The sequence below is a fragment of the Protomyctophum parallelum genome (assembly GCF_964188405.1).
Source record: "Protomyctophum parallelum genome assembly, chromosome: 1".
In the NCBI taxonomy this organism is placed as follows: Eukaryota; Metazoa; Chordata; class Actinopteri; order Myctophiformes; family Myctophidae; genus Protomyctophum; species Protomyctophum parallelum.
The window spans coordinates 20329580-20348489 of NC_139697.1; the positions used below are offsets into that span (position 1 = coordinate 20329580).

An 18910-nucleotide genomic window follows, 5' to 3' on the forward strand; every position below is an offset into this window, starting at 1 on the left:
TATGGGATGAGTGGCTGCACTTGTGTTAATTGGGCAATTTCGCCGGTAGCTTATTCGTTAAGAGCCTGTTGAACATATAGGCTATTTCTAATCAATGTAATGGGCTATATGCGTGATGATGAGCTGCGGCTACGTTATTTTTGTGGCATTCTTCATACCGTAGCCTACACAGAACGCCCAATGTGCGCCCAATGTTTGGAAATGTAGCCTACACAATATACAAATGAAAATGTGTATATTGTGTATATATTTGTATAAAAGTTACGAGAATATGACAACAGTTGTCAGTTTAATAGCCTAGTAATAATCTGTGTACCGGGTCCGTAACCGAGGTAGAAGCACTATGTGAAAGAGTCGGACTGTTTGGGGAAAAGGATGAACCCGGTCCCTTGTCATTTGGGTCAAGGTTCAGAGACAATTAATCCCCGGGCCACACGCCGTGACCGTGTAACGTTCTCTCGCGATGCAATCGACAACCTTCTGGTTTATATGCATGCATGGTTCATCTGTTAATAGGGGGTTTCAACCCTTTTCATATCGAGGTCCATTATTTATTTCATTTGAGCCATGCACGGACCACCTGCCACCATTTGATGACATTTAGCCTCTCAGACCCAAAACTAAAGAATATTTTGTTATTGTTGCATAAGATTTTGTCCACAATTCCATCCTGTGTTGATGTGGTAACATTAGGAGAGAGAACAGGCAAACCCTTCTTTTTTTTTTTTAATAATTCTACATTTCTCTTCAATTATGTATACTTCTTGTAATTTAAGTAATGCAGATTGTTAACAATAATTGAACTCTTGTGCTCAAGAGTTAAAGATCTAATAAGGGTCCATTGGGTTACAAACTCTCCATTTAACTGGGGACCACCTGCCCTGGAACCCCCTCCCTCAATGCCCACTGGTGGGTCTCCAGACTGGTTGAAATCACTGGTATTTAGGCTATATATACAGCTATTATGTATAGCACAGCCCCTACCACTGACTGTCAGAGGTTGAAGTGAACTGGAGATATGCGTGACAGCCTATTTAAATGTGCCATGCGCAGCTGGGAAGAGCGATGATGAGAAGATGTGAGTGCAAGAGAGTTGAGCGATCTGGTGCGTAAGCGACCTGTCACCTGTCGTATTAATCATTTCCCGTCCACTAGGCCAATGGTTTTCAACCTTTTTTCATATCGAGGTCCATTATTTATTCTGCATTTGAGCCACGGACGGTCAGACCACCATTTGATGAGATTTAGCCTCTCGGACCCAGAACTTGTTGTCGTAAAATTAAAAACGATTTTACGCTAGAGGTTACAAATTCCATGATTTTGCTGGGGACCACCTGGAACCCCCACAAGGACCACTGGTGGTCCCCGGACCACTGGTTGAAAACCACTGACTAGCCTACTCGTGACCGAAATAATGTGGTAATTAATCACTAATGACTGATGACCGCAACATTTTTACTTAATACTTTATCCATTTGTAACTCGAACAAGTTAGCTAGTTTCTGACCCAGACAGACGCGTGGATCTGACAAAGCGTCCACTGACTCCACTCCTCTCCACAGACGGTATGGGCTAGGCTTTCCTTTGTTCATCGGATAAGTGCGCTGTTTATAGGGAAAGTGGGTTATGCACGGAGCTGTGCGACAGAGCAATACATCAATGTCATCAATTGTTTTACCCTCTCTCTCCTTGCAGACCCATTAGAACACCGTTTGAGGTGGGCTACTTTGTTTCTTTGGGGAGTAGGGGATCTTGCACCTCCCCTCCAAGCAACTTGATGTGCTCCCCAGTGCGCTCGCAATCTCTCCCGTCTCTCCATCGCTCAACCCAGAACTCTTTATTTTCTTCCCCTCTCGTCATCCACTTCTATATTTAGTGCCTGATATTCTCATCCCGGTGCCCATCTCCTGCTCTCCCTCTGCGGCAGATGAATTGCTTTCCCACCCAACAAAGGAAACAACAAACGAAAAAGACTGAGAGATAGAGAGAGAGAGAGGAAGAGTGGAGAAGCGGCAGCAATGCACAGCAGACGGATTATCCTCGTCTGTAATCCGCGCTTGGTTGCGCTGTCAGTCCAAAACTGTTCTTTGCAAGAGCCTCTAATGAGAAACCTTCTCTTCTCCCAGTCTATCTGCCCTATTCCCGTTGTCTTCCTTTAATCGCCCCCTCCCTTCCCTTAATGGATTTTGTGCTGTACGCCCACCCTATTTTCTTTGAGTGTTTGTTCTGTGAGAGCATATCAAATATTCTGTTTGTAGGTCAGTTTAGTGAAGGCATAGTATTTTCCACCAAAGGGACTCATTTGTATGAGAAATCATGAATTAACTTCCATTGCTACAAGTTGCGCTTCTATTCCAATTTCTCTTTTGAGGGGAGGTGTTGTTGAGAAGTCTTTGCATTAAGTGCACAATGAGAGGATTTGCGCTCAGAGATTGTATCAAACAGTGTTTGATGGCTGGTAGGCTAGTCACGTCAAAACCCAGGCCAGGGCAAATGTCAAAACCCAGCCCCAGGCCAGGGCAAATAAAGTCTCTTTGAGGGAGGTTCTAATAATGACTTGCCTGGAGGCGAAACTTTGAGTTTGAAACCTTTCAAAAGTAAAAAGAAATGATGCATAGAGAAGAAATATGCTGCGAAGGGATGTGATTTTCATAGCACTAGAATGTCTCTGTTGTTACACACATTGCCAAATATTTCACATACAGCGCCATAGAACACCTGTGTCTGCTTCCAGTGAGCGCTGCGACATGCACAGCATAAATGTGATCGGCGCTCCGTTTGTACTCGCCCATTAAATAATTCCAAAGACTTAGAGAAAGTCTTAGAAAAAAAATGGTTCTCTACTTTCATATCCATGTGAAGGTTCTGGCACATAACATGTATTTAGTCAAATATCTCCACTTTTCCACCGCTTTCGCACAGACACCTTTCACTCTGGGCGAGGGGCCTGGAATGATCGATGGACTGAATTTACCAAAACTTCCTGTTGTTTACCACAAACGTCATCACAAATTGACCAGGGAAGCACAAATGTTTTGGGCACACAATTGACAGGTGAGTTTTGAATGGTGCTGGGTAATTAATCACACCACCTGCCAATTGTGTGCCCCAAACATTTGTGCTTCCCTGGTCAATTTGTGATGATGTTTGAGGTGATCAGAGGAAAGTTTTGGTAAATTCAGTCCAGCTGTCATTCTATCGACCATCAAAATACATTAATATTAATAATACAAATATATACACACATACTATACAGTTATATAAGGCACAAATATACATTATATATGGATGGATGGACATAGTCTTGGCACCGGGGTCAAATACAACATCCACAGGTGGTGGAGGTGGTATGGTGGGAGTTTTGGTGGCGAACGTAGTGAATAAGGATGATGGAACCACTTTTTTCCGGCAGTTCTGTGACTGACCGGGCTGGCTGTTACTGGCTGGCTGTTTGGTTTGCTGTATACGTCTGGCTGGAAACGTGGTAGTAGTTTATGGGAATAACATGCTCAGCAGGGGGGCGCTTTTGCAGCTAGGGCACCAGACCGTCAAACCGGATGGAGGGAGGGAGGGAGGTGGAGGGAGAGACGAGACGGAGGAGGAATTATGGAACATGGCAACAAGGGACAGACGGGAGGAGGGTGTGAGAGGGAGATGCATGTGGGGCAGGGTTAAAAACATGGAGTGGAGGAGAGACAGAGACGGAGAAGGAGGGAGAAGAGAGATGATGCATGGGGAGCGTGAGGGAAAGAAATATGAATGGAAGGGGGGGTGAAGGGGGGGGAAGAGAGGGGTGATGTAAAAATGGAAAGAACTAGGGAGGCAGGGCAGACAAACCTGAGCGATGGAGGGGTGGTAGGTAAGTAAGAGATTGATGGACAGAGAAGGGATGAAGAGATTGAGGAATGGAGAGATAAACGGGGGGGGGGGGGGGGGTGGGAGTGGGTGCAGAAAGGATAGAGAGGGTAAGATGGAATGAAAGACAAAGAGGCAAGAGGTTGATCCTATAAGCAGAGTGACATCAATATCAAGCCAGAGAAATTAATAACCCACTGCAAGACATGCATTAAGAGTTTACAAGGGAGGCCATAGCTGAACGGGTAGAGAGGCTATCTGGGGACCAAATGGCCCGGTTCGGCCACTTACGGTACCAATACCCACTGCTCCTATAATAGTTGGAATTGTAAATTCATAATTTGACTTTCATAATGTAATGCATGTGTACTATGTGAAAGTGTACAGTGGCATAAAATACACCAAAGTAGTGCAGGGCTAAATTATGAATGATGAGTATGTATAGGCAAGGTTGATGACGATTCTTTAAGTACATGCTCACACGACATCAGATAAGCGGGTTTAGAGGGAGATGGCACGATAGAGATGCACTTTGAAGAGAGAACCACAGTGAGAAGGGATGTGGTGGTGGGGGGTGTCTGTAACTCTGTACGGTGGGGAAAGTTGGTGTGAGGAGAGGGGGCGAGCATCAGCCGTAGAGGTGTGTTCATCAATGGGAAGACATTAATAATATCTCCATGTGGTGTCCCTCTCATTGTGTGTGTTTCACTCTATTCCTTTTTCTTTGTACTACAACTACAACTTCTCTCTTTCTTCTATAGGGCTAGGCGACATGAAAAAGGCACAGTACAATAGTTTTGATTTGAACAAATAAACGTATCAATATTGTGTGGATTACTATAGGTGTTTTCACAAAATATTTTAAGCTCAATTCAGACATTTATTATCTTTTAAATCCAGGATTTTTTTTTTGTTTTAGCCATATTACAATATTAGGATATCCATAATCCAGAATATTTCTCGATTCATATCACAATATAAACATTGCCATATTGCCCAGCCCCACTGTTTATGTCTCACTCTCTCCTTGTTTTTGTCAATGCGATAGTGACTCCTAAAATTGCATTTGTGCACTTAAATGACCGATTGTACCATCTCTTTTTTTGACACCTTATTCGAGTTTTAACCTTTTTCACAAAGCATGTACAATCCACTAGAGGCTGGAAGTCTAATCACATGTGCACGGGTGAGTCTATTATGACGCACTCACACACACACACACGTGCGCAGCCTGTTAGGATCGTTAGGTAAGTTAATGTCCGTGCTCTCGACCCAACGGGAATTAACTGTGTCATTCTCCTTGCCTCCCTAAACAGATATAAGGGGGAAGCGACAGTCTCACACTCGCGCACATTTACACTCAAACGTAAACACACGCACACACACACACACACACACACACACACACACACACACCTCACCGAGTGCCTTTAACCAGCCGTGGCTGACAGCCTGACAGGGACATTAAGTGTAACGCCGTCGATGGATTGGCAGAGATAGCTACACTGTCATATCAAATTAGCTTGACGCTTTCTGCCCAGCTCCATCCCTCTCTCCTCTCCCCTCATCTTCTTGTCCTTTCCTCTCTGATCCATCCATCCATTTGATCCCAATTTTCTTTTCTCATTTCTCCCCACCGGTGGTCAACGGAGCGTGTCTTGCAATGTCAGGGGCAAGTCTAAAAAAACAAACAAAACATCCCCACTTCCTAAAGCCACTGATATGGTCTGTTGTCTGGTGAGATTTCTTTGTTTTTGTGGAGGTCTATCAGGATTATCACTTTCTACTCTCACCCCACTCTGCCTTTACTATTCCAAAATGTCTCTTGTTTCCTCTGCTTTTTTCCTCACCTTGCCCCTGTCTCTCCTCTCCTCTCCTCCTCCCTGTGCGGTTCTGCTTGTCAGACCAGGAAATCACTCTCATTTCTGCCTTAATTCGCTCTATGATCAAACATGTCACTCCCAATCTGCCCTTTTTGATAAGCAGCTTCCTGTATCAAAGCTTGTACCGTGCAGGTAATGTCGGACACGGCACACCATATCTTTGACGTGCGCCGTCGTGATAGACCCACCAAATGCATGGCTTTTGAAATTATGTCATATGGCAGCCAAGTCTATGGACTTTAAACGTTTGTTTGAAGCACTTTTAAAAAAGTCGTTTGCCAGCCAAAGTCTATGGACTTTTAATGTCCGTTTACTAATTAACGACGCAAGATGTCATGTGGCCAATATCAACACAAATGCAATTGTGTGGCAGCCACACTGTGCCCCCCTCACCTTTTTGAGGGGTGCTAGCCCCTCCTATATACATCTTTTGTCCCCACATTTTGTCTCATATTTGCCATTGACAATGAAAGGAGAAATTGGGTCAAAGGTCTGCCAAATATGTCGTAAATTTAACCAACCAATCGCATAAATTCAGTTGTTCATGAGATGATGTATGATGATGTATAATGATAAGAACGCCCCTCACTTCACACGGGTGTGATTTTTAGAATGTGCGCGCTTCATCAGTGCATGTGTGTGTGTACATGAGATGCAGAGAGACAGTATATGCACGATATTCCCCATAGTTCTCACACGTCAACGGTGAGATCTAGGCTTGCGTGGAAGCCTATCACACACACTGTTGGAAGTGCTAATGTCTTCTGTATATTTAGAAACTATTTCAGTCGCATGTTTCTCACTCAAATCTTTCTTATCTGCATTCTTATCTCTTATCTACCTCTCTCACACACACACACACACACACACACACACACACACACACACACACACACACACACACACACACACACACACAGTCTTTCTGTTATTCTCTCTCCCCTGCTGCTTTCATCTTCTAACATCTCACATCTTCATGTTCAAGCCTGCAAGGGCTGAACCTGTATTCTATTGTTTTTGTTCCGATATTTCTCCTTCTGCTGTTTTGTTAATTCCCGTGAGATGGCAAATGGTCTTCAATGGTTGGAACAACACACAAATAATGATCCCGATTGTGGTGCAATAATTAGGTGCAGTGTTTTTGTTGTTCAAATACCAGTATGTTATAAATAGCTCTACGTCTTGATAGTAAGCATTGCTATATAGACAGGTCTCTAGCTTTTTAAGCAGGAAATATGAACGTGGCATCCCACCTGAAATTTGCATTCTCTGATTATTAGCTTTTTCCATCCACTGTTCCATGTCACCGTTTGGGTGGTGCAGTGGTGTGCCCTCCACCACGGAGGACGTGGGTTCAAATCCACCATGGTGCACCTGGCTCTGTCGAGTCTCTACACCAGTGGCTTCCAACCCGTTTCATTCAAAGCCCATTATTTATTTGGCTTTTTACTAAACGGTTTTAGTTTAGTTTTCTATACGTCTGCGTATAGGATAGCTACCGTCCCTAGCTTACCGTCCCATCGCCTGAAGGGATGCGACGCTCTGATTTGGTTCAGAAACTTCAGAGCGGTGTTTCAACTTAAAAACCGCCTGAGACTTCACAATAAAATGTCCACCATTTCCGTTTCACTATGCCTTTAAACCAAACAAAAACACAAAATGGTAATCATGCATACTGTATAGCTTCAAAGCCGGTAGGGGAATATCAAACACTGTATAGTAACAATGTCTGTCTGTCTGTCCTCCCAGGCGATTATGGGCTGTAGGCTCCCCAAGCTGCGGAAGGCGGAGGAGAGGCGGAGTCCAGGGAAGATCTACTCCACCCTCCGACGGCCTCAGGTGGAGACCAAAGTGGGCGTGGCCTACACCTACCACTTCCTGGACTTCCTTTTAGGGAAGGAAGGTACGCAATACAATACAATACACATGCACTGTAGTTAATAACACACAGGGTACATCATCATCAGTGTTGTTTCCTGGAATCTTTGGGTGTTTCTGGGTTTCTGGGTCTTGCGACATCAAGCCCCCCCAGTAAGGCTATATCCAACGTTGAAGCTGCCACTACCTCCGTGAACCTGCAGCACGTTCATGGAGGTGGACGGACGTTCAGTGACGTCGTGTGCGTAACGTGTGTCATCCCGGACCTAAAATCTGAGGTCCGGGCTGCTCTTCCCCTCGCTCGAGCCATTGAGATTGAGTTATAATGGTACTTGCGGCAGTCTTCCGGGTGCTTCAAAACGCCACTGAGCAACTTCTATTGAAATGAATAGTGTGTCGCTCCGGTCCTCCCTCTATCCTTTTATAACTCTACGTACAACATACAGTCATACACCCTCCTCCAGGCGACCCGGCCTGTGTCCCAAGTGGCGTGCTACAGCCCCCCACTGTCTCTTGGGCGCGTAGAGACAGTCGGTGAGGAAGATGGCTGATGAGATGTGGGCGACACTAGGAGGCTCCAGGCGCTGTGGGTTGTCTCCGGGCCTGGCGTTGTTGTTGCCGCTGAACAGCGCTCATCTCGGCTTTGGTACGACTCCAGTTACAGCCTCTCGAGTTGCACCGAGGCTGATAGTAGTTCTACTAGTAGTACCTCCTACTAGTAGTACTACTACCTCCTACTAGCCCATTTAGACCTGAGTTAAAAACATTCACTTTGAAAAAATATATATTCAAAGATTTGTGCCACATTTTAACGATTTTTCAAAAATAGCAGACCTACAAGCTCGTAGCGCGCCACTCGGTGGCGCGCTATGAGCTTGTAGATCTGCTATTTTTCAATAGCTAAATTATAACATAATGTTTAAAACACCAAAAGGGGTGCCCGCCCAAAATGGGCTAGTTGTACTGCTAGTAGGAAATAGTAGGGTGCCTGCCGAGCGGAGCATTCTCACATTCTAATTCAGCTAGAAAACCCCAATCTGGCAGCCAACACTGTAGCGTGACTGGCTATAGTCACTAGACTAGACTTTCAATCCACACCTCCCGGGTTCGAATCCCGCTGTGTATTTTTCCAACAACTTGAGCCATGAGAGACACCACCGAGCTGCTGAGACGGACTAGTCTCTCTCTCTCTCTCTCTCTCTCTCTCTCTCTCTCTCTCTCTCTCTCTCTCTCTCTCTCTCTCTCTCTGAGAGATGTGTCGGTGTCTGCGGTGATAGCTGATCACCGCGGCGAATGATGTAATCTTGTAGTTTTCTAACCCTTAAACTACACCGTGGTGATAAGATATCACCTCAAACTGGAGTATGAATGCAGCTTTTTTAACACACACACACACACACACACACACACACACACACACACACACACACACCACAGTAACCACACAACACACTACAGTATTTCCTATCACACAGATACGCTCACATGCATGAATGCGTGCACAGTTGCACACCACATGCACAATGGAATTGATCATTCACTGTAGTACTGTACAAGTGTACAGGACTTTGAGATTATTACAAAACACACATTAAAGGACCACTTTTCAACCTATCTTCATATAATAGGTCCTCACTAATAATCATGAAAAAATGGCAGTTTAGAAACCGTCTTCCAGTAACATCATCGATGGGGAATCCAAGCTAATAGAAACTGCAGGCTTTCTAGTCCAGAAAAGTTGCAATGCGAAAATGGAAGCCACCGTTGTCACGATAATGAAAATCTAAACATTTTTGTAAATTAGGCAAAAAAAGTCTGCCTAATGATGATGTCACTGGAAGACTGTTTCTAAACTGCCCACAGCCCCAGACTGAGTAGAAAAAAAACCGTGCCATTTTATCACGATTATTAGTGAGGACCTATTATATGAAGATATATATAAACTCTTATGAACTTTTATAAACAATGCATCGCACATTTGTGACATGTTTGTGAGCTTGTAGATTTTTCTAACAGAATTTTACAGTATAGTTTCGTATTGTGGTTCTGCTACTTTTGTGTGTGCGTGCATGTGTGTGTGTGCCTGCGTATGTCGCTGCCAACCTTTTAAGCGGGTAGAACAAAATGTTTGGGTCAGCAACTGTGCGGAGCCTAGGCTCTCCTTCTTCTTCGTCTTTCTCCTGCGAGTGTCTGCTGGGAGAAAAGTAGCTTATGAACTGAAGTTGTGTCAATGTGTATAGGCCCTGTTGCAGAGTTCAAAGAGAAGAGATTTTTAATACTCGAATTCAGCTAAGCTGTAGCCGTGCCCTCCAACTCCCCCCCCCCCCCCCCCCCCCCCCCCGCGCCTCTATGCCGCATCACGCTCGCACCATGATGAGACGGTATACTAACCCATGCTGACCTGAGATCAGATTCTAAAAAATGTCTTCTACATCCTGACGGTTTTCTGAAAAAGCTATGTTTCTATGTCAGTCGTTCTTCGATTTTTCAAAAATAGCAGACCTACAAGCTCGTAGCGTGCCGCTCGTAGCGCGCCACTCGGTGGCGCGCTATGAGCTTGTAGATCTGCTATTTTTCCAATAGCTAAAGCGTAGCATAACGCTAACATCAAAAGGGGTTCCCGCCCAAGATGGGCTAAAGCTGCCGTTTTGGGATCTGCGTATGCGTGCGTTTGAATTTCCCCTACGAGGCGTCTGGAGTGAAGCTTCTGGTTTCTGAAAAAGGAAAAAGAAACTCACAACGCGCTGTATAAGCTTGTGGTTGAGCTATTTTTTTGCTATTTTTGCATGGCTAATAAAACGAATTGAATTAGTCGATCATAACATCGAAATTGATTTATTTTCTTCGATTAGTTGATACATAAAAAAACCATAGAACAAGCTTTAAGAATAAGAATTGGTAGTCGTTGTAAACCCTAGTTTCCATGCTGTCTGGCAATTTGAAAACTCTATTCTGGACAGGGAATCGATGAAATATCAGGGAAATGTTCTTTTATTCTGAATGCCCCAGATGTTGTCTTTTGCTTTGTCTAGAGTTACCACAAATATAAATGCTTTGACAGGTTATGGATGAAATGGAATCTCATGGTGAGAACTATAGTATTTAACATCCTTTTTCCTGTCACGGAAAGCCTCCAAGGGGAAAAGCCAGGGAAGCGTTGCCATCCCGCCTGGGGGAAACCTTAACGGACTTAGGTGTGAGAAAGCTGGTCACGCGACGCCCACCGATGAGTTTGTCACAGTGCAACAGACCGCGCTCTTATCTGCTCCAGCCAAATGGGCAGTTGTGCGGTTGCCATGCAGTCCTGCCGTGGTTTGAGCCAACCAGCTCCCATTATGTTTGGCATGCGTTCAGGCTATACAGAGCTGGAAAAGGGAAAGATCTGGCAACCAGGATGGATGTGGTGTGGTCACCAACCAAGGATTACTGCTCCCGGCTCACTGCAAGTGCCGTTAACGGATAGATCGCTATAGACCGATAAACATGGACCACATGCGCACATGAGCCTATACTCGCATGCACGCCACTCTCTCTGTCACACACACACACACACCACTCATTTCCTATAACAGAGAGTGGGAGGCGGCACATTCACGCCACGTACACACGCACACCGTCACCTGCATGCATGCATGCATGCATGCACACCACCTGCACAAAGGAGTTGATCATGCAATGAGCTGTGCATGCTGTGGACACGCATGCAAAATATTTTCTTAAATTCACATCCAGAGTTGCTTTGTGGTCATTCGTATGGCAAACTCGCAGCTCCTTAAGACGACCATGTTGAGAATAAACACTGCAAATGTAAATGCATGTGCGCTTTTCATGTGATAGAAAAGGTGTGTGTGTGTGTGTGTGTGTGTGTGTGTGTGTGTCTGCTCAGATGTTTGCCTCTCGATCAGTCTTTCTCTTCATTTCATTCAGTCCTTTTCTCTACCTCTCCCTCTCAATTTGTAATAGAGCTGTGTGCGTGCGTGCGTGCGCGTGCACGTGCGTGTGTGAGATAGAGTGAGTGAGTGCTCCCTCTCAGTGTTGGAGACCAGGAGAAGTGAAGGATTCCTGAAGGATTATCTGATTGTTTGTGGAGATAGACAGACCTCATTCCCAGCAATGAGATTTATTTGTGTGTGTGTGTGCGACTGTGCGCGCGTGTACACATGTGTATATAGTTTGTGTACTGTATGGTTTGTCTGTTTGCTTAAAGTGTGTTGGTGTGTGCAAAACTGTGTGTGTGTGTGTGGGGGGGAGGCAGATAGCACGGCTGTGTATGTCAGTGTGTGACATTGAGAAAAACCCACGGTCAAATCTGCTCTTTAATTCAATTTAGTTTCCATTAATAATATTATCCCCCCCCCCTTGCGTGACTTCATGACTCCCACATAGTAATGAAAAATAAATACCCCGGCTAGTGGCTCACAGAGATAACCGTACACAGACGTCTGTTTATTGCGTTAATGTCGTACATGCAGGTAACGGGAGTTCAGTGTCTCCAGAGGTATAATCCCACGTGATTTCAAACGTGACCTGTGGCCCACATGGGTAATGAAACCCAGTAGACATTGGGACCGTCTGACGCTATAAGTACACGGTAAACAGTCCTTAGTGTTCACTTACAGGTTCAATTTTGTTTTTGTTTTGTATATCTGTATATATCAGGCTGTATTCCCAAATTAAAGGCTGGTTCCCTAAGTAAACTATTTCACTGCATTTGAAGACAGTGTGCGGGGAGTTTCTTCTCTTTCATTTTTTGAGTGGTGCAGCCACTCCAATGAACGGCAATGTGTGTCCCTATGTCTGTTTAGCCCATTCTGGGCGGGAACCCCTATTGGTATCTTACCCCCTCAGGCCGGGCACCCATATTTGGGTTCTGTACAGTATGTACAGTATTCAAAAATGTAAATTTTGATGCTGCTATATAAATATTTGAAGTTTTTCAGAAACCTTAGGTCAGGATTTAGAGGCGTTTTTAGAATCGTCCTTAGGCCTAAATGGGTTAGGGCAGGGGGTGCCCAGACTTTTTTTGACTTGAGAGCTACTTTCAAAATGACCAGCTCAACAAATTCGACCTACCAAAACAATATGATCTCATTGATGAAAAAAGCACACACGTGTGAACTGAGTGGTGCAATTCCCCCCCCCCCCCCCCACCCCTCTCTCTCTCTCTCTCTCTCATTAGAGACACAGCACTACCCCTCTCTCTGTTTCTGGCGCCCCCTACTGCTATAAATAAGTCACATACTCGTGCTCATACAGACAAACAAACAGGTTTTTGATTGATTGAATTGAAATATTTATTAACAGTTTGTAGAATTTACAGTACATTTTAAGCACAAACTCAATACAAAGACTGTTAACTGTGAGTGGACGACCCAATTAAGCATTACACTTGTTTACAACAGGGTCCACATTGTTCAATTCATCAAAACATTTAGAGACATACAAATAGACACTTCTATGTAGCTAAAGAACAGAACAGGAATTCATCATATAGGAAGCAAAAAGGGAAAAGATACATATACAGTGAGGGGAAATGGGGTGGGGGGGGGGGGAGAGGTACACGGACATTGCTGGTTGTAGGAGTGGTTGCACCACTCAAAAGAGGGGGCTTTGGAATACTGGCTCTGGCGTTAACATGACAAACGCACTTGGATGTAACTTTGTAATGCTACTGAATACTGATACATATTCCAAGTATTGCAAACCATCAATCAAGTCACCTTAAACAGTTGGTGTCAGATGCAAAATTATATAATTGTTTTTATTTAAATGTCATATGGTCTACCTTCACAGCCTTTGTGCTCTACTGGTAGATCACAATCTACCTTTTGGGCACCCCAGGTTTAGGGGTACCAACAGGTGACAACGTGGCGCTGTTCAGTTTCACACTGTGCACAGGTGCATGATGGGAAGCTGAGTTTTTAGGGGAAGCTGAGAGCCGACGGCCTCAGACAACCAACCAAACCCAGACGTTTTAATTTCCAGGAAGGAAATCTCTGCTGATTTCTGATAGTCTGCCTTGTTAAATTGATGCACACACGCACACGCACACACGCACGCACGCACGCACACACACACACACACACACACACACACACACACACACACACACACACACACACACACACACACACACACACACACACACACACACACACACACACTCCTCTCTCTCTCTCTCTGTCGCTCTAATTAATTAGTCTCATGTCCTGCAGTTGCGTCTAGTTTCTCTCTGCCGGGAGTCATAGAAAGCATAGATCAGTTCCAGTCTAGACAACCAACAATGGTCAGACAACCATTGGTCAGACAACCAATACTCAGACACCCCAACTGCACCACTCACTTCAGACAGGTCTGTTTTTTTTATTTCTCATGCACTCCGAGTTACTGCTTCATCTCTCTCTCTCTCTCAGATAAAGGGGTCCTTGGCCTGGAAACACCTTGAAGACCTCCGTCCCTAAAAGGCCCACAGTGGTTCTCAATAGGGGGTCCTTGAAGGGTTACAGGTCTGTTAAACTATCACTGAGGATTTCATAGTTTATACTGTATATAGGTTTGTGTCCCAGACAAATGGGGGTCAAATGGGGTTCCATGGCCCTGAATCATGGATATCAAACTGGGGGTCCTTGAAATGGCAAAAGGGCTGAGAATCACTGGTTTAGCAGGACTGTCGTGTTTTGGAGAGAGAGTCAGCCGTACCCTTTTATTACCTCGTTTGCTAAGCATGGCCAGCCCCCCCCCCCCACAGGGTCACGTTGACCCTATAGCTGTAATTGCAGGGAGGACCAGGACAAAAGAAAACGGTCAGCGAGGCGTTCGTTCGGCCTCTGTGCAGGCTCCTAAATCGGAATGTGGGGCCGCTCGTCTCGTCGCCGAGGCCATTTCCATTTCACCCCCCGTGACCTACTGTATATATAAAAGCCAAGATGTTCTGTTCCCCGAATTACCTTCTGAAATAGTGTCATCTTATTCCTCTTTAACCGCAATCTGCTTTGTCTTAGCGTGTGTGTGTGTGTGTGTGTGGAGTGACATGTGAACATCGTCAGCCAGGTGAGAGGCTGGCATTGTGACATTTTAAACCCCCTATTTGTGTCAAATCGATGCACTGATAATGAGCACCGAGGGAGAGGAGTGGTACTGGGGTGGGGGGGGGGGGGATCAAGGGAAGTGAAGAGCAGACAGAAGAGGAGGAGGAGGAGGAGGAGGAGGAGGAGGAGGTGTAAGAACTGAGAATCAAAGGCAAAATGTGGTGAAAAGAGAAATGGGGGGAGTGATAGTTTGGTTTAAAGAGAGAGAGAAACTCGCTTCTGCAACAGCGGATGTGGGGAAGCGCTCGGAGAGAGAGAGAGAGAGATATCGAGTCAAGAGGTGTGAGATGAAGCGCGCAAGAGCGAGGGACCTGTGTGTGTGTGTGTGTGTGTGTGTGTGTGTGTGATAGAGAGAGAAAGCGAGAGATATATGCAGAAGTTTTCCTGAGGGTTCATTTAACTCTTGACAGTGTCAAAATGGACCGTATACGGCTCTCCACACTTTGACACGCTCGTAGTTAAATCAGTGCTCAGGCGTAGGTGTGATGTGACGCAGTGTGACCGGTGTCAGGAAGTTGACAGCGAGAAGCCAAGCTGTGCCGAGCCCTGCGGAGACAGTCGCTCTCAGCTCATTAAAACCTACAGTATATATATGCACTGTGTTTCTAATGCTCGCGCACGTGTATGTGTGTGTGTGTGTGTGTGTGTGAGAATATCAAAGAGAGTATATCCCATACGTCTGGCATACTCCCCCTCTTGTATTACAAGAGGCTCCCTCTTGTAATACTGTCGAAGTGTCCTTGAGCAAGACACTGAACACTGAGCAAGACATCTTCTCCTCATGAGCAGGTTTTTGCCTTGCATGGATTTGTCCTCCATCGTTGTGTTAATGGGTGAATGTAATGCACAACGCTGGGGGCACGGTGGCGCAGTCTGTATATAGCGCTGTCGCCTCACAGCTATAGAAGGTCCTGCGTTCGATTCCCGCTGAGGACGCTGTGGGCGCTGGGAGGGCGTGTTCTCTCCTCCACGTCATCAGTGCCCATATACCCGAGGCGGGGGTTGGTGAAAGGGCCTTTCTGTGTGGAGTTTGCATGTTCTTCCTGTGTCCCCTAGGGTAGGTAGTAGATACCCTCAAAAACATGCAGTAATCCTGGTCTCTAAACTGCCTCCCCCTGGCCAGCCGGGGCGCCTGATGGAGGGGAAAGGAACTGGTCGGAATAACGTGTTCCTTCCACATGCTATACGTCCAACCGGGGAAAGTCCCCCCTGTCAGGTGAAAAGAAACGGCTTGGAAGCATGAGGTCAGTCCGTCGCTCTCCCCAGGTTGGCGGAGGGAGTGTAGAGCCCAGGATTACATTAGATAATTGACACAGGGTGAGAAAAATGCATTACAAGATAGTGGGATAAAATAAATGAATAGGTAATGCACATTGCTATATATAAATACATAATGCGTGCGTGCGTGCGTGCATGCGCATGTCTGAAATACACTGACCTGACAAAATGTGACGTATTGGTCCAACCCCACATGATGCATTTATGCTATCAGAGCAGCTGTGATGTATTCACTCAGAGGAGGTGATTCATTCAGAATACAGTAGGTGTGTCATACGTTTTGCTTATGAGAGTGAGAAATGAACAAATCCATCCGTCTGTGACGATTTGTCCTGCGCTGACTCTCTTCCTCAACAAGTCAACAGATTAATCATTTTAGTTTGTTTTTTCCCCCCCCTCTATAGACGTTTGACAATGACAAACTGATAGTACTGTACTGTAGCTCCACCAAGCTTCTTTTATCCTGCAGTGGCAGTTTTAATGGATTTGTTGTTTACATTTCAGCTTTGTGTCAGCCCAGGTACACGAACAACGGTTAGGCTAAAGGGAGGAGGGAGGCATATTCCTGCCAAAGCGGTTACGGCCCTCCTTGCTGTTGCCATGATGAGCCCTCAGCCCTCGCAGCGGTGAAGCCTTGAGATGCTTAAACTCCCTTTTTCTCGCTCTGTGAAAAGCCAGGGATGTGTTTTGTGGTCAGCCCAGGCCCTGACCGGCAAACGGTCGGTCATCGCCGGCGGCCAAAATTCCCCAACCCAGCCCAGTTGGGGAGCTCTGGGAGGCTCCGGGAAGTTGATTATCTTATATTGTTTTTGGCTACAAACTCTCCTCGTCACTAACAGGCCCATTTAAATAAAAAGCAAACCTCCAGCAAAACACTGGGATATAAGCTTCTGATTATTACTCACAGCTGTGGCTGTGAGTAATAATCCCCCATGCATCACCTACCACGGCTTAACGCTCTCTTTTTCTCTCATCCCTCTCCTCTCTATTCCAGTGTTGATTCCGTCCACTAATATACTATGACGAAAAATGTCCGTCGACTACCTTTTTTCACTGACGAAAACTAAATGGAAACTAAATGAAAACTAAGCTATGATGACTAAAACTAAGACTAAATATACTTAGAAAAACTAGAATGTTAGGAAGGGACTAGTGGACAAGAGACATGTATAAGTCATTTTGCACTTGGTTGCATGCTGAAAATAGCAGATCTACAAGCTTGTAGATCGGCAGCAAGTGTCACTCAGTCATTATGACGCCATCAAGGCATCAAGGCCCGCCAAAATACATTTTAGTCGACTAATAAATTGTAGATTTAGTCGACCAAAACTATACTAACACTAAAATGTGATTAAAACCAAATGAAAACTATTCATTAGACTTGAAATTTGCTGTCAAAATCAACACTGCTCTATTCTTTGCTCCTTTCTTTTTTATTGCTTTCCTTCTGTATTTCTCCCTCTAAAAAGACAGTTTGGTAAATGCAACACACACACACACACACACACACACACACACACACACACACACACACACTTAATAATCCCTGGCCTGTGTATTTTAGATTTACTGTACACGTGTACATCTGCAACCTGTTTGTTGAAGGCTTTGAAGAAAATTGTCTCTTGGATTTGACACACCTTAGCCTGGGGTCCACCTATGCTTTCTATGGCATAGGCAGCTTCCAGCAGGATCCACGGGAGAATGTAGACGCAGCTGCGCGACATGAGACTAATTAATTGGTTCTCGAGTTATGTGGATTACAGATGCACAGACTAGACATGGTGGACTTATAGATAAGATAGAAGATAGGGTTTAAGTTGTTACAGAGTATATGTGACTCTCACTCTTATGAAATGCTTAAGAAATCTAGGGGTCAAAAGTTAAAGTGCACTCACTCACTCCACCACACATCAAGTTAGGATGGACTCACGGCACACACAGCAAGTTAGGATGCACTCACACCACACAGCATGGCGTCATGTGGATCCAGCTTCTGGCTGGGACGGAAATGGAAAAGCGGTGATAAACTGCTGAACATTTTATTCACTGCTTCCTGCCTAACTGGCACAGTGAGGCAACACTGACACACACGCATGCACGCACACATGCTCACGCACATGTGCGCACACACAGGGATGTGCACACTCTGTATGCACTCTCTCTGACTAACTTTATCTGGTCTGTAGGTATTCCTGCTTTCTCTAACATGAGTTGTGCTCTTGTACTAATACATGTGTACTGTAGGGCCTACATATCCCCACATACACACTTTATCTTCTTGTGCACTATTTACCAGCAGTAACCTATACCAGTGTGAAATAGGATTAGGAAGACGGGTTAAGTGTTCACCTACTGTATACTGTAAGTAAGTGCAAAGAACATTGTAGAAGTCCAACGTCCTGTTAGTCTGACACAAGTGGCCGGTTAAGACTGAGGTTAGGGTTAGTGACGTACGTGGCCGGTTAAGACTGAGGTTAGGGTTAGTGACATACGTGGCCGGTTAAGACTGAGGTTAGGGTTAGCGACCTATGTGGCCGGTTAAGACTGAGGTTAGGGTTAGCGACCTACGTGGCCGGTTAAGACTGAGGTTAGGGTTAGCGACCTACGTGGCCGGTTAAGACTGAGGTTAGGGTTAGCGACCTACGTGGCCGGTTAAGACTGAGGTTAGGGTTAGCGACCTACTTGGCCGGTTAAGGCTGAGGCGTAGCCGGTTAAGACTGAGGTTAGTGTTAGCGACCTACGTGGCCGGTTAAGACCCAAACCACACCAGCTGCAACTACTTGCAACAAAACAAACCACACCAATGCAACCCCTTGCAACTGCCATTGGGAATAATTGTTGCAAGTAGTCGCAAGGAGTTGCATGGCGACCCTCTGGTGTGGTTAGGGTTTAAGACTGAGGCGTGGCCGGTTAAGACTACAGGGA

The 18910-nt window shown here is 45.4% G+C and overlaps 1 protein-coding gene across 1 annotated transcript in view; it reads left to right on the top strand.

The window, feature by feature from the left end:
* Positions 1–18910, top strand: part of rftn1a (raftlin, lipid raft linker 1a) — a 47247-nt gene that overhangs the window by 206 nt on the left and 28131 nt on the right. Inside the window, exon 2 of the mRNA XM_083769639.1 lies at positions 7488–7641. Within this exon, the coding sequence (XP_083625765.1) occupies positions 7494–7641 (148 nt within the window). The 5' untranslated portion in view covers positions 7488–7493. The remainder of the gene's footprint in view (positions 1–7487; positions 7642–18910) is intronic.